This window comes from Micrasema longulum, unplaced genomic scaffold (assembly GCF_059751315.1).
Source record: "Micrasema longulum isolate JH-2025_06_02 unplaced genomic scaffold, ASM5975131v1 h1tg000612l, whole genome shotgun sequence".
Lineage (NCBI taxonomy): Eukaryota > Metazoa > Arthropoda > Insecta > Trichoptera > Brachycentridae > Micrasema > Micrasema longulum.
The window spans coordinates 6427-30829 of NW_028277808.1; the positions used below are offsets into that span (position 1 = coordinate 6427).

Here is a 24403-nt window from a genome sequence, read left to right on the forward strand (position 1 = left end):
TAATAAAATTAAAAGTGATTTGCGTTTATTCCCATCGCGCATCGCCCCCATCTATCGAGTGACTTACTCGATCGTTTGGTATTATTGACTATCGTCTTTCTGTTCGTATCACAGTTGCTCGTGCAGTTATTACGAATGCACATAACCTGTCATGTCCCCGTCCATTGAACGACACCCATTTAGAATTATTGATGTCTCCCTGTCCGATGGGCACCCGGCGCCTGTGGGAGTAGGTGTCCCGTGTTACCTCTACCTTTATAGATTAAGCCACCCCAAGAACGGGATTTATATCGGCAATTCTATTTAAGTGATATTACCATTCAAACGATTCCGATACTGCACGATCGTTTTGTCATATAAATACGAAATCCGATCTTTTGATTTATTTTGTTGTTTATGGCGCTTAAAGTTCTATGCGCGTGGGAAATATAATATAACACAGAGTGGTCGCTGATTAGCTGAAAAATATTTTAATAAATCCTTTGAAAAATGAAGGTACAATAAATTATTTACTAAAAAGTTTGCTTTAAATTAAACATTAGAATTCCAATTAAAGTCAGTATTCATATAGTCGCTATCGTAGAACAACGACGGATGTGCGGAAAATGCGACACTGACTTTCTTTTATATTTGATCTTAAAACGGTTTTATATTCTAGGTTTGAAAAAAAGTTATGTACGAGGGGCGTTTAATATATTCTCGGTATGGGTATGAAGGAAAAGACTTAGATTAATAATTATTTTTTTATTTCTCGATATAGTCACCCTTAATATCTATGCACTTCTTACTTCTAGCAATCAATTTATTCAAACCCTCAAAAAAATATGATTCCGGTTTGCTATCAAAATGCTCATTAATCACCGCTTTTAACGAGTCGTCGTCGTCAACTCGTTTCCCACGAACGTCTTTCTTTAGATTTGGAAACAGAAAAAAATCACTTAGTCCCAGGTCTGGACTATACGGTAGGTGATTGATTTCTGCGAAACCACATTCACGAACTGCAGCCTTTGCAACTTGAGCCTTGTGCACCGGTGCATTGTCGTGGAGGAGCAGGATCCCTCTGGCCAATTTTCCCCACCTTTTCTCTTTGATTGCCTCCTTCGATTGATGAAAGATGCTAGAGTAGTATTCTCCAATGATATTGATGCCCTTTTTCTTGTAATTTATCAGAAAAATTCCCCGGGAATCCCAGAAAACTGTAGCCATAACCTTCCCTGCGGATTGTGTCACCTTGAACTCCTTTGGGTGCTCTGTACCTTTTCGGTGCCACTGCATGGACTCCTGTTTACTCTCAGGATCATAATGATGAACCCAAGTTTCATCCCCAGTAACAATTTTGTCGATAGTTTCTTTAGAATTTTCACGACAGAGCTCCAAAAACCCTTTGCAGCTTTGTTCGCGGTGTGAGTTTTGGAGTGGCGTTAGGAATCTCGGCACCCATCTTGCACTGACTTTTGACATGTGTAGGCGGTCGTGTAAAATAGAAACAATGGTACCAGTGGCTAGGCTAGTAATCTCGGCTATCCTTTTCACCTTCGTTCTGGCATCCGCCAATATTAAATTTTTTATTTTCTCCACATTTTCTTCATTGCTGGCCTCGATTGGCCGACCGGATCGCTCGTCGTCTTCTATGCTCTCTCTGCCCCTCTTAAATTCACTGGACCACTTCTTGAACTGTCGATAATGAAGGAACAGACTTCCCGTAAACTTCTGACACCTCTGTGTGGATGGTTTTCTGATATTTTCCTTGTTTGGTGAGGAATTTTATAACGGCACAGTACTCGAGCTTGTTTAACTTTGCGAAATGACTCATCTTGCTTATGTTTCGGGGACAGCTACTTAACGACTAATGATCCGTTTGTTATGAAACTCGGTACTTATACTACTAATGAGTGCAATATAACGAAGGTAATTAACCATTTATTCATAGTTGCAGTCCTTCATGTCAATACCGAGAATATATCAAACGCCCCTCATATAACTAACCCAAGTATAAAATTATACACTTTTGTATTTACCGAGTTGTGACATAAAACCGCTTTCATGTAAAGTTGAAGAAAATCACACGCTACACATGTGCTGGTGATTTTTCCAGGGTATTAATCGTACGTATGTCTAGTTTACCGAGTGTATTACTGATGATGGTCTGCCCTCACAGAATGGAGACGTTCTCGTCCAGCGCCGGGGTGATGCTGCGCCAGTTCCGCGCCCTGTTGCGTCACTCTCCGGTCCCCATCAACTGCGGCCGCTTGCTGCAACTCACCGCCCTCAACATGTTCGCCATCGACTCCGCACACTTGAAAGGTAGGGTGCACATTATAATTTTTCATCGTGAATCCGCTATTATTATTATTTATTTGGTGAAAAAAATCAGGTGTCGAAAATGCTCACTTTTGTCTAGTCGATATTCCGCTTGAAGGGTTGTAATCAAATAAAATAATATTATGTAACGTAAAAGCAAATACAATATCTCGTAGAGCAGAAAATTTTCTTCGTAATGACGTGTAACCCTTACCATTTTGTTTTACTTTTGATACTTATTTTTTAATTTGGGAAAAAACAAGCACAACTTATGTATTATTTTATTTTTTATTTTTAAGCATCAGTTAACCAAAAAAAAAATACATGTACAAAAAAGGTCCTGCCTATACACATACATTTCCTAGTTAGTCGGGACCTGAAACAATGAACCTCTGTACATTTTAAAACTGTGGCTGCTGTCGAAATGCGATCTCTCAGGTGAAAACTTTGTACGATAGATGCACAGATGTAGAGATCCGTACATTATGCAAGGCTGAGATAAGCATTATCGACATAATCAAGAAAGGAGCTCTGCGCTGGTTTGGACAGGTAGAGCGAATGGACTGCGAAAGAACGGCTAATCATATTTACAATGCGAATGTTGATGGATGCAAAAATAGAGGAAGCCGAGAAAGACGTGGCATGACCAAATCCAACAAACATGTTAAAAGTCGGAATAATCGGCGTGCGTGCATGCATGAAAATATGTATGAATGTAGAGGAAGAGAGATCTGTATGCAAACATATAGTGATGTCTATGCGATCTGCCTAGCCTTACGGGGAAACGGCGTGATGGTGTTTGTTTGTGTTTTGTTTTGAAAGGAATTAGGTTTGGAATAAAGAAATGACTATGACATTACCAGTTCTATTCTTCTCTGCGTTTGCTTTCAAACCTTTCCCCTCGTCTTTAGATTCTATCCTTGCGCCATTCAGCGACGACCTTTGTCTTATGCTTTATGGATACACATGGCGTGTGTTATTGCTTCTCGAGGATTTGTAATAAAAGTGGAACATTTTTTTATATTTTTTTTTATTTGGGAAAAAAACAACAGTTTTTACATACATTGTATACAGCAAATAAAAAAAATATTGGGGGTTAAGGGTCATAAGGGCGAAACTACAAAAACACAGTTTTGAGATAAATGATAAAACAGTTTTCAAAAAATAATACTGTCTTTTAAGGGTAACAAATAAAGAAAATAAAAAGTACAGCTAAAAGAGCATAAAATGTTTTAGATACAAAAATATGAAACTACGCTTTCGTCTATATGACCCTAACTTGCGCTTACATTAGTAAATTAACAAAATGATGTAAGAGGTGTTTTATTCTTCTGACTTTAAACAAAACGCTTCATTTGTAGTTTCACACAAATTTATCTAGGTAACTACTTATCGGATGAGTTTCATCTTTTTGTCACTAACAGGATATTTTGTTTGGATATTAGATTAGTACTTAACACAAAACAGCATTTTTTGTAGTTTCGCCCTTATGACCCTAAGCCCCCGATATATGAACAAAAATTGTGAAAACAGTCAATAAAAATTAACAATTGTTAGGCACTTAGAAGTTGCAAATAAAATAAAAATGCTTATACTTATATACAGTTATAAAAATAAAGTTAATGGAAACAAGATAAATTTAAATTTAAAGAATAAGAAAAGAAAAAAGTTGTATAAAAATAACGTCAAAGGTACAAAAATATAACAATGAACATACGAATACATACATAATTACTGACATCGTAAAACTAAACGGGTGTACTATCTATAAGGAATTTTCTATATTTCATATAGGAGAGATGAAAATTGTCTGCGTGACCGGAGAGAACAGTATTATAAAAATGACATGCTCTAAAGAAAAAGTCGTTTTTCCTTGAGTTAGTCTAGGTACTGGCAAATTAAATGGACATTTATGCTAACAACATTTATGCTAACGTTAAGAATGATTTGTAGTCCGAATATGATATCAAGGAACTTAACTCGAACCAATTCCGAACATGCTATTTGCGTTCTTATAATTTACCCGAATGTTTAATTTTGAGGATCATTTTTAACGAGTTGTAAATAACTCACTATTAAAAAAAGGGAATCAAGTTGAGGTACAGTGGAATTCGAACCACGGACGTTCGAGCCGTGAGTCTGAGACACTAGCAACGGAACCGCAACGTGATACGCAATTTTTTGAGATAAATAAATAGACATTTTTACGCGGTCCTCTGTATGTTAATTTCTTCATCTGTTATTATGTACCGATCATATTTGCATGTTAATTTGCCCGATGGTGCGCCCAATGCGCCGAATAAATAAATACACATAAATTTCAGACGAATTCTTACTATCGTATTATCTCTTCGTTATCGGCATTAGCGCATGTCCGTGCGTGCCCATCCGCCGCACACTGTGCGCGTCCATACATTGTAAATACAAACATATTATATTTCCCTTAGGTGCGTTTCCATAATAACGAGTTGCAGGCGGGTGCGGGTGTCGGGTCCTTGCCCCTACCGAAGCTCGCGAGATGAGATCCCACGGGTTTCGATGGACGTTTCTTTATTATTATTTGGCAGGGCTGACTGCAATAAGGAAAGTGGGTCCGCTTTTTGTGGTCAGAGCGGGAAAGTACGCGAGCGAATCCGGTTTCGTCCTGCCGACATCGCGAGCCCCTTGACAACGTTATAACCACTTGACGGGCTTGAGACGAAACAGCTGGCACCGAAGAGTTTGAGAATCGTTTCATAAATTCTACGAAAATTGCTCGTATACCTTTTTGGTATTGAAAAATAAACGCTTTTTTTTAAATGAAAATAATATCCCGCTTGTCATATAAAATCTATTATTAAATACGTACTACTTTCATTAAACGAATTAAATTCAATAATTGAAACCATGTAAGTTTTAAAATAAAGATATCTTAAAGGAATATACAATTTAAACTCTGAGGTATAAATTTGATACAACAGAGAGAGAAAACATTTTTGAGAAGAGAATATGGAAGTCTAGTACAGGGCTTATGACCTGTCATTGACTGGTTTAAGTGGCCACTTTACAAACTGTGTTACATTCACCATTCTGCCTATGTTTATACATCCACATTTCCTCAACTCTTCCATCTGTTGACTTTTGCGATGTAAAAGAGCTGAAACCTTTATCGTGTGGGTGAGATTTATCCGGCTGAACCGATTCACCTACTAGGCAATGCCTGAAAACAATTTTCCAATTTGTATACTTTTTCTTTTACCAGTTAGTTGATTCAACAATGTTTTAAGTATGTCCAAATGTTTGCAGACAGGCTGGATTTCTTTTGGACACTGGGATATAATTAAATAGAGATGATGCTTCATAGAACGATGGTTTAAAATTATGTTCTGAAAAATTGATTATTTACCTTACCGCCTACTCATTTTCATACAATGTTACTAATTGCTGCTATATTTGTATATTTTTATTGTACTTTTTAAATATCGAGATGATAATTAAGTAGCCTATTTTACTACTCATTTCTTCGGCTACACTCCTATTTCTATGTCAATTGGTCGCTCCGTTGCGACGTGAAGGAAATATAAACATGCAGACAAACACACTTTTGCATTATAATATTAGTATAGATTGTAATTTTGTAAGTTCTTATTTTTTTAACGGAAGTAATTTATTAATCGGCAAACGGCCGTTATAAAAGAAGAACTAACTGTATTATCATTGTACAAACTGAATAACACGAGTCTGTGCTGGGCGGATAAAGACTCGTGTGGCTACTCGATGGCTACTCTCGGACAGTAAAATCCTCAAAATGAAAGCCGAGTGGAGAAAAGTTCGCCTCGTAGTGCAGTGGTTGGCGTGTACGCCTACCATGCTCGAGGTTTTGGGTTCGATTCCTGGAAGGGTTGACATGAAATATTTGTTTATGGTTTTACACTGCAATATTTCACTGTCCCTGGACTGGTACCTGAAGCGTAAGACTGGTCACCTTACCTTTCTGGAATAGGTTATCTAGATAAGATGCATTATTCAACAAATGCAGTGCTTTATGCACCATCATGTGCGGATAAAGGTAAGATGATTATGATGCATACCATGTTTCCTTATTTAGGAATCTTTAAACACATCAAATTTTTTTTTTACGTCTTGTTTGTCATATAAATGTGTTTTTTTTATCTAAATTTGTTGCAACAGAGATGGAAAATAATTGAGAAAGGAATCATAATAATAATATTTATTGGGCATTAAGAACAAAAACACTTACATATAAAAAATAATATTAATACAATGCGTATTTACATTTTTTTATTTTTTATTTATAATCGCTAAGATGACAATGTTGTCTGTATAATTCCAATATGGATGTCTAGCCATTTACAGGGCTTGTGACCTGTCATTGGCTGGTTTATGTGGCCACTTTATACACTGTATAAGATTGACCATTCTGTCCCTTGTTTTTACAGTTCAACAAGTATAAACAGCAATTTTCGCGAATGAGAAACAAACAGCCTGATAAATATGGAAATTGACATAATTTAATTCAATACAATATTTGAGTTTGTCCAAATGTTCATAGACAAAAGACTGGATTTCACCCCCTCGGGGGTCATTAAGATTAACAAATTACAGCAGGGATGGAAAATACCTTAAATAAGGGAATATGGAAGTCAAGGCATTTACAGGGCTTAACCAGCCAATGACAGGTCATAAGCCCTGTAAATGCCTTGACTTCCATATTCCCTTATTTAAGGTATTCTCCATCCCTGTTGTAATTTGTTAATTTAATTCAATGTTTAAGTATTATGAATCATAAAATTAAATCATAAATAAGGATGTTTGGTTTCATAATAAAGCGATTAAGATTAAAATCTTGCGTGACTACTAAAAAACGTTCTCATTTCTACCCATATAATGCTCTGCATCTAAATGCTGCAATTTGATACTCTACGAACATGAAGCGTGTGATAATAATTACGTCACTTATCCTTCCTCCAGTTTTCCATTCCTTTAGTTCTGCTGTCGTTTACTTCGTAGGGAAGTCCTATGTCCAGGGCCGCGATAACAATGGGAAGCGGAGGTCGTCATACCTTCACCGTGACGGTATAGTTGAAGATAAATTCTCCCGAGCGATTATGAAGATACACTACCGATCCCTCTCCTTCAAGTTTTGTGTAGGTACATCGATATGTAACAAGGGGAAGCGTACCCCACGGTACAAATATCTACCCACTGAAGTGACATACCCCCATTATGATGTTTAAGCTGAAGATAAATTATCCCGAGTGATTACGAAGATACACTACCGACCCCGCCTTCAAGTTTTGATGTAAGTACATCGGTTTGTTACGACGCGTTTAGTACCTCACGGTACACATATCAACTCATTAAAAGTGTCAAAAATTTGGTTCCGCCCAGCAGTTTTTGCTTTAATTACAATTCGTTTAATTTTTTAATCGATCTGAAGTGGCCAGTTTTTTCTTAAAAGCCAATTTCAAACATGAACACATTGATAATATTGTAAACAAATTTCTCAAACTTCTCGGTTTTATCAATAGATTGACGGCGGACTTCAAAAATATTAATACCATCAAAACTCTTTGTTGCTCACTAGTTTGACCCCATCTAGAATACGCTTCTCTTATTTGGTCTCCATTCTACAGGACTCATATTGACCATATCGAGTCTGTCCAACACCGTTTTCTAAGAAAAGTGGCATGGTTGCTCGGATTACAAAGGGGTAATTATTCCTATTTTGAAATAGAGCAATCTCTTAATCTGTCTTCATTGGAGAGATGTAGAACTGAAATGGACCTTATATGCATTTTAAAATACTTAATGCTTTAAGTGATGTCCCACCTCTGTCAAAATCTGCTATTTATAAAATCTTCTAAGAGCAACTTTGGTTTTTATGCCCCAATGTCCAGATTGTGTAGATTAGTCAATTCATCACACGACTTGGAATTCTTTGGGATAGATCTTCCGGCTTTTCGTAGATCTCTTCGCGACTAAACAGTGTGGGATGAAGTTGGATTGGCATGGTTTAGCTCGAAGTCTTAGGTCTTTCGTTTTTATGAATATATTGTATGCAATTATTGTTTTGCCCTTGTTTGTGTTTGCTAAATAGTTTTATGTCATTTTTGTTCAGTTTCTTGCATTTATGTTTCTTCATGTAACTGTTGTAATTGGCTTAGGCCGTATATATAATAAATAAATAAATGAGAGAAAAATAAGTAAATTTTTAAGTCGAATTAAATTCTGACAAAACTGTTCATTTTGGAAACGAAAGGCTAGATACTTAGATAATGTAGCTAGATTATGCCCTATTAACTTATATGAGCATCTAGGCGTAAAAATAATGCCACTGTAAAAAAGAAATCGAGTAATAATATTTTTTACTATCTTCCTGAGTGTACGTATCGAGACGTTAAAAGAGCCGGGTTTGTAATTGCCCGGTAGATAAATACAGAAGATAGTTAAGCGTACTGTTGGTTTCCAAAATAAAATAAAATACCGTCTTGGTAATTGTCAAAAGTCATATAAAATCATGTTCAAGCGAGCATTTTTTGCTTGGATTAGGATTTATTGGAGTTTATAATTGCTTTGAAGTGGTCACTTTTTATCACAGTAGCCCATTTAAAATGTAATTGCGAACGATTTTTAATGTTCATTAGGTTTTCTATTACATTTTCGGGGTCATTCATTGGTTGGATTCGATCATATGATGTCGACATGACAAGTTGGAAGAACATACCGAGATAGATAGAGATATTACAGAAGTTAAGTATACTGTCTTGGAATGTACCGATAAAGATAGCCTTTATAATCGCGGCCCTGGAACATTATGGAACAGTACTTGCACTGGACGTTGCTCTTTCCCTTTCTGAATTTACCAGGACAACATTACTTATATTGCGGACACTGCTTACTGATCTGTAATTAGGAGACGCCGATAATATTTGCAGGACGAAGCCTTGTTTTTTATTTTTATCATTATAAGTTAGAAACGGAAACGTCTCTTGGGTAGAAGACCGGATGGATGTCTCGCATAAATATTTAAATATGTGCACGAGAAATCAGAGACAAATGTCACGCAGAAATGAGAGTATAAAAAAAAATGTGTAGCATCTTAAGACTATAAATGAATGTGAACAGTATTAAAAAATCTCGGACTTTATTGTAAGCATAATATATAAAAATGTATGTATTAGGTTTTGTTTACATTATTGATCGATAAAATCTAGCCACTCAGAGCCTTTTAAATAATTATGTGTTTTAATTGACGTCAGTAAGGGCCGTTTTTTTTTTACTAGTCAAAGTAGTAATAAAATTATTGTTGCAATTAATAATAATTTCGAAAATGTATTTTTGTGTTATTAACAAAATGCCTTTTCAACTATATTGTTATCACATCTGATTTTTAATTATTAATAATTACGGGGCCAAAACCGACTTGGTTGCTCTAACAAATTAAATCAGAAGGATAAATAATGTCGTTAAATGAGGAAGTTCAGTGTTTTTATTTATTTCTTAATAGAATATTAAATTAAGCCAAAATTATTTATTAAAGTTTTATGTATCTTATTATCGACGCTATGATTTTCTCAAGTTTTGTATTTCTGAAATTACTTTGCGTGTGACGTCTCAAGTTCTCTTCAGCTTCTTCTCGGTCAGTTCTGCCGATTGGTCCGTTGACGGTAAGTAAACCGAAAATCTTCCACAACTCTCTTATCATTGGTTGATTCATATGAACTAGTGGCGTCGTTCAAAATTGTTCGTTTTTATTATAATAATTTTTTCACATTTTTTTCGTACATTTTGAAGAAACTTTGTCGTATACTTGAATTCTCTAATGTTTACCGCGCGTAAGAAAACATTTTTTATTTTAAATTTCCAGTAGGGCTGAAGTTCCTCATTTATTAGTAGAATTGACAATGAGGAAGTTCAGTGTTTTTTTAAAAAAAAAAATTTTGTTAATAGACTGTTAAACTAAGTAAAAAATTTTTTTTTTTTAATGTTTATATATCGTATTATCGGTGCTACGATTTTTCAAAGTTTTGTATTTCTGAAATAACTCCGCGTGTAACGTCAGAGGTTCATTTCCGCTTATTCTCATTCAGTTCTTTCTATTGGTCCAGAAGCGACAAGCAGACCGAAATCTTCCATAGCTCTCAGATCATAGGTTGATTCACATGAACCAGTGACGTCATTTAAAGTAGTGCGTTTTTATCAAAGTATTTTTTATTATTTTTTCTGTACATTTTCAAGAAACTTTGTAGTACAATTTAATGCTCTAATTTTTACCCCGCGTAAGAAAACATTTTTTGTATCCAATTTCCCGTAGGGCTGAAGTTCCTCATTGTGTTCACATTTATAAAATAAACTAAAAGAGGTGAAGCCATAGTCTAAAGCTCTCATGAGGTATTATTTTATGCTCCTACGCAGTATAAAATAAACAGTTGAATAAAATTAATCGCGACATATTCGAATTATATTGTTCGCAAGTAAGTGCTCTATCAACCAATTATTTAAAAGTTAAATTAATTAACAAAATTGGAAATATATATAAATATATTTAATCTTTGGTTTTGATCGGTTTGCGATTTTGTTCGGCAAAAAGGTTTTTTTCATTCAATGCACGAGCAAGGTGGAAACTCGGAATGTTTTATTTTTATTTTCCCAACGATTAGGGCCAGTTCTGCGTGCGGATGGTCCCGAGTACAGTGCGCTGCGCCATACATATGTGTTCTGTAATGCCATTTTAATACCCTTGTAACCACTGACCGAATGACGGTATCGGGTTGGGTCTAGCCGACTTAATTCAGCGGAGATAATTTGCACTGCACTGTTTTAGCGCAAATACCGGCCCCATTATGGATCATGTTCGGCATAATGGTGTAACTGCCACACGGATTTAATGGCATAAATACACTGTTTAGTTTTTACTACGGGGCATTAAGTTGATCCGTGTAGGTGTATTTATATTATTTAAGACAACCCCTACGCCCGGCCCTGATTGATATTAAACTTAATGAACCTTCGATGAAAATTTACAATAAAAATAGCAGGTTTATTGTATAATAATGATTGAATTAATGTCTAAAGGCGATTAAGTATATATTTTATAAATATTATTATATAATAATATGCATGTTTATTATATTTTTATTTATACTATTTTTGACACACATTAACCCAAGTCTAAAGGAAGCGTTCAATACCATTTCCAAAACTAGGATTTTTTCCCTCAATTTGTCTTATTTGACTGGACTAATCGGTTAAACGGTAAAATAAAAGTTGTTAAATATTTTCCCGGATAAAATGTAATGAATTCGTATTATAGTAATATAATTTTTGTCTTAATGTATTTAAAATCGTTAGTCCATAAAATATAATCAGTATTTACGATTATTTAAATCCGCGAACGACGTTTGATATGACGTGGTGGCTGACAGCTACCCGAAGACTTAGAAAAATATCTTAACCTGACGAGGAACAAAGAACGGCAGGTCATGTGGTTCTCCGAGAACGTCGTGATTTGCCCGAGACGTCGAGACACGCTGTGTGACGTCGGAGGCTGTCTGCCTCGCTATTTATAGACCGACCCGCCCCGCCCCGGGCAGGGAAGAGGCAGAAAGCCCTTTCCAGTATTACGCCATTTGCAAAATCCTTTTCTATTAATAAAAAATATACCCCGCCCGTACCGCGATGTAATCTACGAGATTCGTTTAATGCCAGTACTGACATTGAATGTACTAATTTGCTATTAACGTGCCACGGTAATTTAGCAAATGTGGAAAATAAACGCATTACCTTGTATATTATTTTAATTTGACGAACTCGCATCGTAAAGTTCCTACCATTACACAGATTTATTGCACGTTATAGGGTTGTTTATTGTTAAAAATTACCGAGTGTTTGTTTATATTTATGTGCAGATGCGTGGAATATTTTCCGGCTGGAACCGCCTATCACTGGGGAATTTTTTTTCCTCATCGTGATCTAAGTAGATATATTACATTGGAACCTCGTTTTACCCGGTTTCGAATTAACACGGTTCATGAATTTCATAAAACATATTTTGAACATTAATTTAACAATGCATAATAGTAATATAGTTATACTATTCGCTGTCGGAATGCCCTACATCGCTCTTGTACTTGGCGTATATATACTCAAGGTTCAATAGTAATAATATATTTTTAAAACGAACTGACTATTTTACAAGCAAACATATCCGGATTTTTTAAAACACAATGCTGTGTGGAACATATCCCTCGTGTAAAAAGAAGTTCCAGTGTATATGTATAAGCAGCTGATTTCAAGTCTTATTCCGATAGAATTATTTATATAATTAATTTATATATAGACAATCAAAAATAATATGTAAATTCCCTGTTACTATTTTAAAAAGGACGGATGCTTGCTTTTATTCATGGTAATGTCATGATACCAATTTGTACTATTTCTGTGTTATGTTGTTAAAATTAAATTTATCAGTTAGTTCATCTTGATGCTGTTGCTTTTTGTATTTAAAATATTAATGACAGACTCGGGAACTTGTAGTATATAAAATAGTCAATATAAATTATCCACTAGGTAAACATAAGTACACGCATAATATGTGCAATGAAAACCTTCTACATTTTACGAGCTTAAAATGGTTCTGCAAAGAAGTTATTTTGTCCTGTAAAATTGTTCATGTTTAATGTAAAGTCAGATTAAAGCATTTTTCTTTACAATATAACACAAATTCAGTGTCGTCTTGTCGAGAGATTCTCATCAAAATCTCAACTTATTTAGTTCATAAACTCGATGTCCTTCAATTACAATAGATATGACCTCGCCCGGAGAACCTTATTTCCCGATCAAATATTGTAATGTTTTTCTCACTCCCACCCTCGTATCATTACGATAGCCTCTAAAATGGCGTCGCGAAATTATTTTACTGAACACTTTTCAATTCGCATAAATGACTCTTAAACGGGTCACCCCCGTGAACATCAGACGCTGACACAAAGATCGTGCGTAATGTGGGCTGTTTAGAGAAATCTCGCGATATTCAAAATGAATTATTAAATTGATGAATATATTAGGAATGAGAATGAAATTTCATGTTATGCACGTATTGTTTAGTACATAGCCTATCTACGAAGTGGCCGTGTTGTGTCCAGAACGGCCTTCATTTACGATCTTATTTTCGTAATGTGGCGCATACGTAAGGGATTTGATTAGCGCGCGCGGAACATGCGACAGCGTAATCATAATGCCATATTTATGTAAGGACTGGTTAACAAGCAGAACTTGCGCCGATACCTTCGATGCGCGATGCTTGTAATCATTATTATTACACGGTCCTGTTACGCATTCTAGAAAATCATTATTCAATCGGTAACCGATAAATAAGGGAGTTTTACCGCACTCTGATATTATTGTACCATGTCAATTTGTGTTTTTTTTAAATCGTTTAATTTTTTCTCCCTTTGGTTTTGTTATCTTGCTGTTTCTGTAAATTCCTCCCTTTACCTTTTATAGAGAACACCTAGAAAAAAGTTGTACATAAATATACCACCTGAATTGAGGTTTTCATTTTCTAATATTTCGCATTAATAATAACGACAGTCTGCATCTGCATTTTGCGAGGTTCACAGAGCAAAAGTAATCCTGATATATTTTTAAAGAAGCTATCGGATATTAAATTGCCAAACATTAATTTCAAAACATGTGTCTATAGAAATACAACAGATACATGTTTAGCAATAGGGAAATATTACATACTACGAATACCGATAAAAATATATGAAATGGATTTAGAATAATTAATTATTTAGAATCGGGTTGTGGTCCCGTGGCTACGTGTTGCGGACTCACCGTGGTTCAAGGTTCAAACCCCACTCTGCCCCAACTTCATTTCCATTTTCTAATAGTGAGTTATTTACAACTCGTTGAAAATGGGCACCAAAATTGAATTATTTGGGTAAATTATAATAACGCTTATATTTCTTTAAAAAAAAAAAAAAAATAAATCAAGATGGATATTGTGGAGAAATGTTTTCATACATAAATGTAATAAAGAAATTCAATAAAAATACGTTCTTAGGAAAACGCGACGTGTTTGGCCTTGGTTGTTGTGACGTCAAGATTCGTGATATTGTTCTACACAAAGTTCAATGGCAAGGATCAAACAAACATAAATCGGACTATTATAGGCGTGGCCAATGGAATCACCGTTTTTGCGGGAATTCAAATTACAAATTTAAAAGTATTTTTCATGCTACTAATAATTAGCAAAAAAATGTTTTTTTTACTAGACAGCATTTCATAGACCTTTATTACTTTAAAAATGTTTAAAAAAACTTGAAATTTCCCTATTCTACATAGGTTATTAAAACAAATATTAATCTTTGTTTTTGCTCTCCTGTAAACCTTGCGAAATGCAGATTTGATAGTAATACGTAGGGACCATCGATACGTCTTATGGCACGAGAGTATCGTAATAACGTACACTAGATAATTTATGCGAATATAGATTTAGCGTGACGATTTTTTTTTTTTTTTTTTAATGTATGACTTTTTATTCACACTTGTTAACGATACAAATTCTAGACACTACGTCGCATTGGAGAAACATGGTTCTTTTGCCACATGAAAATTTGAAATGAAGACGTTATTTTATCTAACATTTTTTATTAATATTGTCGATAGAACCTCGTTCCCCCAACGCGACGACTAATTAAAGCTAGGACTACATAGATATCGATATAGTGTGCCAACAACCGCTCCACATTTTTTACAACCTACATTTAACCCGCTCCAACCTACATAAAATTAATATAAAGATACGCTCATACGCCCACGGAAGGAATCGACAATTCTAATAATAATTTCTGCATAGAATATACCATATAATATGATGTTTGATGTCGCCCACTTTCACTCTCGCTGTTCTGATTTGCCCGCTTTACTTGGGAACACCATCTGCCACCTCATATTAAGTTCAGTGATTTATTATAACTTACTAGTAAGCAACATTGAAATAAATCCGATTTGGCATATCCCGCGTGCACCTGCATACTAGGTGGGTTATTTTCACGATGTTATTATGATTTCTCAAAAAATGTTTATTTGTCTTCACCCCTCGCGATTGTGTTTCGATTATCGAAATATAAATTAAAAATGTTGAAAAAATTACACACGTTTATTTGATTTATTTTCAATCTTGAAATAGGGCACACATGAACATATTATATATCATATGTAGAATCGTCACTTCCCGAGTAGAGCTATTTATTATTGATGAACAACATGGGTTCAGGAAAGGCCGCTCGGTTGAAACCAATCTAATGGTTTTTACAAACTACGTCACGGAAGCTCTGGATGCAGGACATCAGGTAGACTGTTCATATAATGACTTCGCCAAGGCCTTTGATACTGTCGACCATGATGTCTTATTAAATAAGCTGTATGAGATCGGTTTCTCGGATGGTATGTTAAAATTAATGGCGAGTTACCTCCAAAACAGAAACCAATACGTCTCCTACGGTCTATTCGCGTCAGAGTGTTTCCATACTTTCTCGGGTGTCCCGCAAGGCTCTAACCTGGGTCCATTGTTGTTCTCAATTTTCATTAATAATATTAAAAATGTAATTTTGAACTCGCGTTTTCTGTTGTTTTGCGGATGACTTAAAACTGTTCTTAAAGGTGACAACTTCTGACGATTTTCGTCTTCTCCAAGCGGATATATCTAATATATCTGAATGGGGAAGGCGAAACAAACTTGGGTTTAATGTTTCCAAGTGTTCGGTCACGTCCTTCACTAGGGCCCAAAAAACTCTTTTTTTTCGCTACAAAATGAATGACCAGAATCTAATACGAACATCGAATGTTAAGGATCTGGGCGTTAGATTTGTAAGCACTCTGACATTTCATGAACACATAGAGACAATCAGTGGTAATGCATTGAAGATGTTAGGATTTGTTCTGCGTACTGCCAGGGTTTTCGAAAATACCCGCGTACTGAGAACTCTTTACAACTCCTTGGTGCGAAGTAGACTCGAGAGTGGCTCGATGATTTGGGGGCCACATGAACTGAAGTACTCTCTTATGATAGAGAAAATCCAAAATAAGTTTCTGGGATATCTCTACATGAGAGAGTGAAGGTATATCCTTGGCTCTACCCGACCGAGTTTCTCCAAGGTATGCTTGGCTACAACAGTTTAGAGACTAGAAGGAATGTGTATTTGACTACACATTTTTATCGATTGTTGCGCGGTATGATCGATAATTCTGAAATTATGATGAGCATTGGTTTTTATGTTCCTGATAATTACCTAAGACAGCGTCAGCATAGATTGTTTCATATTCCGATATTCAGGACCAACCTGCCTATGGTTATGCTTGTTAGAAAGGCTACTGCTATGCTGAACAACATCGCTCTGGATATTTATCTGTTCCATGTATCCGAAGGGGTTTTCCGGAACAGGATTCTTCAACTACTTTGACATGAGTCTCTTTCGTGTATTTTTTTTTCTTTTTTATAATATGTACGTATTGAATATATTTTTGTAATGTATATGTTATATTTAAAATAAATAAATTGAAATTGAAAATTGAAATTGAAAAATTGAAATATTCTGATGTGTTCTCTAATAATAACAATGTACGTAATATATGTCATTTATAAGTTGTTTAACACAAGCAGTCTGGCTGGATTTCCTCCCTAGGGAGTTATTTATATCTAAATGTATTGCAACCGAAAGCTTAAACAAGCCAATGACATGTCATAAGCCCTGTAAATGCGTAGACTTCCATATTCCCTTCTCAAAAATGTTTTCCCTCTCTGTTGCAATAAATTTAGATATGAATAACTCCCTAAGGAAGAAATCCAGCTAGTCTGCAAGCATATGGACACACTCAATCATTGTTGAATTAATTACCTGGTAAAAGAAGAAGTATACAAATTGGAAAATTGTTTTCAGGCGTTGCCTAGTAGGTGATTTGGTCCAGCCGGATGAATCTTACCCGCGTGATGAAGGTTTCAGCTCCTTTACTTCACATAAGAAATGTGGATGTTTTAACATGGGCAGAATGGTGAATGTTACACAGTGTGTAAAGTGGCCACTTAAACCAGCCAATGACAGGTCATAAGCCCTGTACTAGACTTCCATATTCTCTTCTCAAAAAGGTTTTCCCTCTCTGTTGCAATAAATTTAGATATGTTTCTATTTATGATAAAGTTCTTCATTATTTTTCAAAGTCTTTCGGGACAATCTTTTAGCTCTAGAAGATTTATGAACATTATTGATATCATGTGCCAAATTAGTGAACTATTTAAGAATTTCCGAAAAAAAAAAATGTTTTTTTCAAATTAGTTTTAAGTTTATTTTAAAATTAAAAACGAACGTATCTTATAGTTAGGGTTCAACGGTCAAATGTGAATCCGGATGGGAGTACTCATTAAAGCTTTGGTTTTTGAAATACTGATGTATTTAAAAAAAAATCTTAAACATAATTGTATATAATTTCAAAACATAAAATGATTATTTTCTTGTGTTGAACATTTCAGTTAGCAAGCGTGCGGATATTAGCTACAAGCTATTTCCGTTACATTCTATATTTACCCAAGGGAATCTCCTAGTCTCCTGACCAGGTAGGCATTCTGTGGCCGACGCATTTAACCAGTATTTAAAATGATATACTTTTATTACGCGCCATATTTATGACGCCATAACTCGATAATAACTTGATGCATGTGAGCTTTAAGCGGAGCTTCGCGAGTGCGCCGGGTACAGACAACGTTATCAGAACTAGTTATAGGAAGAGGAGGGAGTATTTCTCTAGCATCGTCCTCCATGGCGCCATACGACCTCTGGCTACCGCTCACCGGTCCTCGGTGCCGAGTGCCGAGTGCCGAGTACCCAGCCCCCAGTCCCCAGTCCCCACCGGTACAGGATGCCACCGAGTATCTCGTGATGTTGTATGGATTTAATTAATTTATGCATCTACTCCCCGCGGCTGAGATTCATGCACCGCTTTTATCAGGCACGTGGATCGAATAGAGAGAGGGATAATCGAAAGACAACGGAACTACGTTAATTATATAGTTTTATGTAATCCGCGTTTGTGAAAAATCACTGAAAAAAGTTCCTTAGATAACCTCATTTTTATTTTACCAAAATACGATATTAGTTCACGGTACCCTCGAAAAAAGGCTTAAGCGTATTTCTAATAACTGTGTAAATTACGCGTTTTAATTTTATATTATAGAGATCCGTGCATTATGTATAAAAGCCTGATAAAATCAAGAAAGGAGTGCTTCGTTCGTTTGGACGTCTAGAGCGAATGGACAGCTAAAGAACGTCTCGAAGGATTTACTATGTGAATGTTGATGGATATAGAAAACGAAGAAAACCATAAAAGACGGCATGACCAAATTCAACACATACTTAAAGATGTAAATGTCAAAAGTTTGAACAACCGTGCGCGCATGAGAACTCTGTTTGCAAATACAGATTAAAGTTGCGTTCTATCCTCTCTGCCTAACCGTAAGTAAAACAGCGTGATGGTTTGACAATGAGAACAAATACAGGTTACCGACGAAGATACTTTTAATTTCCAATCAAATTTACTCATTTTCGTGCAAATGTCGGTTTTACTCTATAGGCAGTCGAGGATCGCTTTCGATTGTAATTGCTTCCCTAAGCCCGTACCACAATGGGAAGTTAATCCAGTTATCTTTGATTGTCTATAAAGTAAAATCGAATTTTCTGTATGAAAAACTGAATATTGATATCTTTTTTTCCTTCACATGTTAAACTACAGACCACTTACCTCGCCACTTAACCTTGCCTACGGCTAACATGAAAACATATTTTATGAGTTTACTTTATGATTGTAGGCAAGCTTAGATGCTGAGATGTTTAATCAACGAAGATTTTTTCATACATACTCCCTGCTTCAGAGCCAGACCGCGAAACTTCAGAGGAATATTCCTCACGGTTAAACTTTTTTTAAATCCTTATAATTTTTATTCAAAAACTCTTTATTTATTATAATTTGAAAATGTAGAAAATCCTTAATGTCTTGGACTGACATCGCTTCTGAAAACCCTTACCTCTCCCCTATCCGACCGCTTTCCTAGTCCGCGTCCAGTTCGTATCGTTGCGTTGGTTAAATACGTTTTTAATATCAAGTATAAAAGTGCAATTTTCAAAAAAATCCCTAGGATGTTTTTAAAAGCACATCATAAGAAAATGTTGCTCTGAAGTTTCGCGGTATGGCCCTGAAAAACTGTGTACGCACATTTTCGAGCGGAAAGTCAGAAAGTTTGGTTTTTCTGTATTAGACCACTGAAGATAACTCTGTTAAGTTCACATTCTAATCGGAGCCCCGGAGGCGGCTAGGACCCTCAATGGCTTCTAGAAATATTTATTAGAATATAAATCAATCGTCTTAAATCGGTTTAAGGATGAGTAGCATTGCGATAAATCAACCGAGTTACGTAGGTGGTGTGACAACGCTCACCGTAAATGTGATGTTTTTATGCGATCTCACCCCCTAGCGGTGAGTCCCCCCAGGTGGCTGTGACAACCCATCTCACCAATAATTATGATTTTATTTACGCCGCCCGAGGGGAGCATCGGAGTTATGTAAGAAGCGCGATACGACAGTAAACACGACTGGTTTATACTGTTTGTGAATAATACCCTATTCTCGGACGCCGGTATTGGCGCATTGCCGATATCATTATCCACGAGATAAACACCGCTAAAGTATCCAATCATTTATTTTTTGAACCGTCATTTCCGCGTGGACTCCGAGATTAAAGTGACAGGAACTGAAAACATCGATGCGCATCATGAAAACTGTCATTTGAGGCAGAGTGATCCGTTCACGCAATGGCGGGCGTGTTTGCATGTGATATATATTTAATAAAAAATATTTACATAAATTCCGTCAAGAAAAGATTCATCATCATCTTCTCTCTTTCCGCACCGTAGTGCATAGGGCACTGCATTTTTATATTGATTTATTTATAAAAATATAGCATATAAGTCTATGCAAAGTCTCGCAGCAGTCTCCTGCAATGGTCTCTTCCCTTAGACAAAATCCAAACTTGAACACCTCTCTTGAAAATGGCCTTTCTTTTGGAGAACTTAATATGTTCATCCAGGACATTGAACATTCTTGGTATCACAAAAGAGAAATTTCTTTCATTCCATCTTCATAAATAATATCGCGAGGTTATCAACTTCTCGCGATTTCTTTTATTTGCCGATGACTTGAAATTATTCCTTGAAATAGAAAACCCAGTCGACTGCTTGCTCCTTCAATCCGAAATAAACTATGTATTTCAAAATGCGTAATTTTATCTGTCGCTAAAGCATTGCGTACTGTATATCACAAATACACAATGGATAACCATCGACTCGTGCATGTTTTGACAATGAAGGATCTTGGGGTCATCTGTGAAAGCGGATTGACTTTTCATGCTCGCATTGAGAGAACATGTGACCTTGCACCGAAGGTGTTGGGTTTTATTCTCCGAACTGGCAGGGTTTTCGAGATCTTCCTGCCCACTCAGAACCCTGTAGAATCCGGGTTTTATTCTCCGAACTGGCAGGGTTTTCGAGAATTCCTGCCCACTCAGAACCCTGTAGAATCCGTTGGCCCGGAGCAAGCTGGAAAGTGCCCCAATGATATGGAATCCGTACGAGGCGAGATATTTCCTCGTTAGAAAAAAAATCTGAGGCATCTCTACATGAGGGAGTTGTCCGGTGCTTTATCCCACTGCATTCCTCATGGGCATGCTGGGAACCAATAGTTTGCAACCTAGAAGGGATGGGTTCACAATGACCCATTTTTTTAGACTGATTATGACTGGTTATATCGAGAACTCAGCAATTTTTTGAGAGTATCAATTTTTATGTTCCTTATTGTTATCTCCGACAGTGTCAGCACATACTGTTTTACCTCCCGGCTTTCAGAACCAACCTGCCTCTGGTTATGCCGATTGGAGCGCAGTCAGGCAGCTGGACATTATCATTTTGGAGGTCGACATCTTTCACATCAGTGAAACTATGTTTAAGAGGCAAATACTCTTGCTATTGGAGAGTATTATATCCTCAGAGTATCAAACCATTGCTATATGGTTCCCGGCCTGATTTGTCGTCCCAATTGATTAATCTATTAAAAGAAAACAACCGTCTTTGTAACAAAAAAAAAGCGATATTTACAAATAAACAATAATAGTTTTCTGTATATAACTAAATACAACGCCAAAATATAAGGAAAAAAGCGTGCCCGTGAAAAGCCACTCTTTAACAGCTTAAACATTTTATTGTATTTGTAATGTTATTTTGGTCTAATTTTTTTAATTGAATTTGCTAACCAAATGAAGCGTAGTTCGATTATCTATTACCTGAAGGTAAGGTGATTAGTCTTGCGCTTTAGGTGCCAGTCAAGGAACAATGAAATATTGCAGTTCAAAAATCTTTAATGTTTCACGTCCACCATGACAGGAATCGAACTCAGGACCTCAAAATGGTAAAAATAAAAATGTGATTAAAACACAAAAGACATATTACTGAAAAATGCATTCTAAAAGCCATATTTTCAGCATAATCAGTCTCTTTTTCGATACATTTTGATGTGTTTTTATTTTGAATGGGAGCATATTATACATTTAGGTATAGTGTACTTTAATGTTTTTTCACGAATTTATTGATGAATTTTAGGAGAACTGGTCCATCAAATATTATTTACATGCTTTAATTTATTTTTATATTCAGATAGAGACGCATGCGGAGAAACCAGCGTAGACCATAACAAAGCCTTGACGGACAAAACATTCACAGATTTATACATAAGGATATTGGAACATTGCATAAAAAAGAGATAGGTTTTGTTTGCAGATTGCGAATTCATTTCTGAATTTGTTTTATAAAATGTCATAATCGCTTTTTGCGTGCACAGATGCGTTTATATTTTCAACGAATACATATTTTTTAAAAAATTTATTATATATACGGCCTAAGCCAATTCCAACAGTACATGAAGAAACATAAACACAAGAAACTGAACAGAGAGAATATAAAACTATGTAGCAAAGACAAACAAGGGCATTAAAAAAAATGGTATTTAATATATTCATAAACACGATAAACATATAAGACTTCGAACTAAACCATGCCAACTCATCTTCATCCCACACTGTTTTAGTGGCGAATAGATCTACGAAAGGCATAAACATATTACATATATTTCGCGTTTAATCAGTCGCTAAGGTGCCTGATTTGTCCCTAGTCCCAGTACCCGTGTCTGGGTCTGAAGTCCGGATAATCCCGTGTACTGGACTCGGGCGCTGGAGCGGCGCGCAGTGGCGCCAGACGAGATGATGATTTCCAATTAAATGCATATCGCGATTTAACCGATTCGATAAAAGTAATTGATGTCTTCAACTAACATAGAGGAAACAATAAAACGAACGGAAGGAGTAAGCTTTGACTAAAACAAAATTTAGACGATGCTGAAGGATTTTCAGGAAGGAAAAAATCTCGAAAATTTTGTTGCACTTCGTTGTAACATTGCATGGAAGCAGGAATTTGGTGAATAGGGAAATATCACGTTTAAAAAAAAAAATATGTAATAAAGGTCTATGGAATACTGTCCAGTAGATTTTTTTTCTTCTAATTATTAGTAGCATAAAAAATACTTTCCAATTTGTAATTTTGATTTCCCGCAAAAACGGTCATTCCATTGGCCACGCCCCTAATACGTCACGATTCGTGTTTATTTGTTCCTGGCCATTGAAATTTGTTCAGAATACGAATCTTGACGCCACAACAACCAAGGCCAAACACGTCGCGTTTTCCTAAACACGTATTTTTATTGAATTTCTTTTTTACATTTATGTATGAAAACATTTCTCCACAATATCCATATTAATTTTGAAAATATAATTAATTATTCTAAATCCATTTAATATATTTTTATCGGTATTCGTAGTTTGTGATATTTCCCTAATATTAATTTATTTACGGTCGACGCAAATTCTCTTATAAATAACGTGTTAAGTTTACGGCAATATTTTGAGTTTGTTCAAATGTTTGCAGACAAAAGGCTGGATTTCGGTACTAATAAAGGTTTCAGCCCTTCAACTTCACGACAATCAATAAATTGAACAGTTGTAGTAATATGGATGTTTAAACATAGTGGTAAATGTTACACACTGTGTAAAATAGACTTTTGACCATTTTCTAAAATGTTTTCCACCTCTGTTGTCATATGCAATATGTTCATATAATAATTAGAAATATGATAACGCAATGATGTATTAATCAGGTACGCACTTCAATTTATCCAGGAAATTACTACCTACATAAATAAATCACTAAATACTACAACTAAAAACCAAATAGACGTACAATATTCCAGTCTACCTTTGTTGTGGCGTCTGGTAGGCATAATTATTTTGTAACTTCTCCAATCGTCAGACTACACCGGTTTGGAAACGAGTATAGAGAAATTTATGTGTTTCGTTTGTCATTGTCAGTTTTTAGATTAAAAATGCTTACGGCTACAAAATAAAATACAAAAAAAAACATTCGATTGCTGCAAAAACACTTTTTGCACTTTACTTACCTACACCTAAATAATACCGACTGCATACTTAATGTGTTTGCCTAAAACTCTTGCATTTTTTCAAAAACATTTAATTGTGTATCTACCTGCTTTTATGTAATATTTTATATTAATTTATGTACCTTTATCTGTAAAGCATTATGTAGTTCGATACTTTAAAAAAAAACAACAGTATTTTAGATACATATTTATTACACCTACATGTTGACTCGTTATACCATGAAACGCTTGAGCGTACCTGTTATGTAAAAGCCCTTTGAGCGTATATAATAAATAAATAAAACTTGCGAATTTCAGCTTTGATCACTATCCAGGTAAGAGGCTCCTACGTTATTATTCAGTCAGTATAGGTACTGCGTAGAAATATGTGAAATAGTATATAAATAGTCGCTCTGTAAAGCGCCCTTGAGGTATTATATTATGAAAATAGCGCTATATTAGCTATTAATAATGATAATAGTAAATCTTAGTCTTGATTTCTATTGAG

General features: G+C 35.6%; 1 protein-coding gene across 1 annotated transcript in view; it reads left to right on the forward strand.

The window, feature by feature from the left end:
* Window positions 1–2159: 2159 nt before the first annotated feature.
* LOC148280131 (telomerase-binding protein EST1A-like) overlaps window positions 2160–24403 on the forward strand; it is a 131517-nt gene continuing 109273 nt past the window's right edge. The window contains exon 1 of the mRNA XM_088228879.1: window positions 2160–2304. Coding sequence (XP_088085005.1) covers window positions 2160–2304 — 145 coding nt within the window. The remainder of the gene's footprint in view (window positions 2305–24403) is intronic.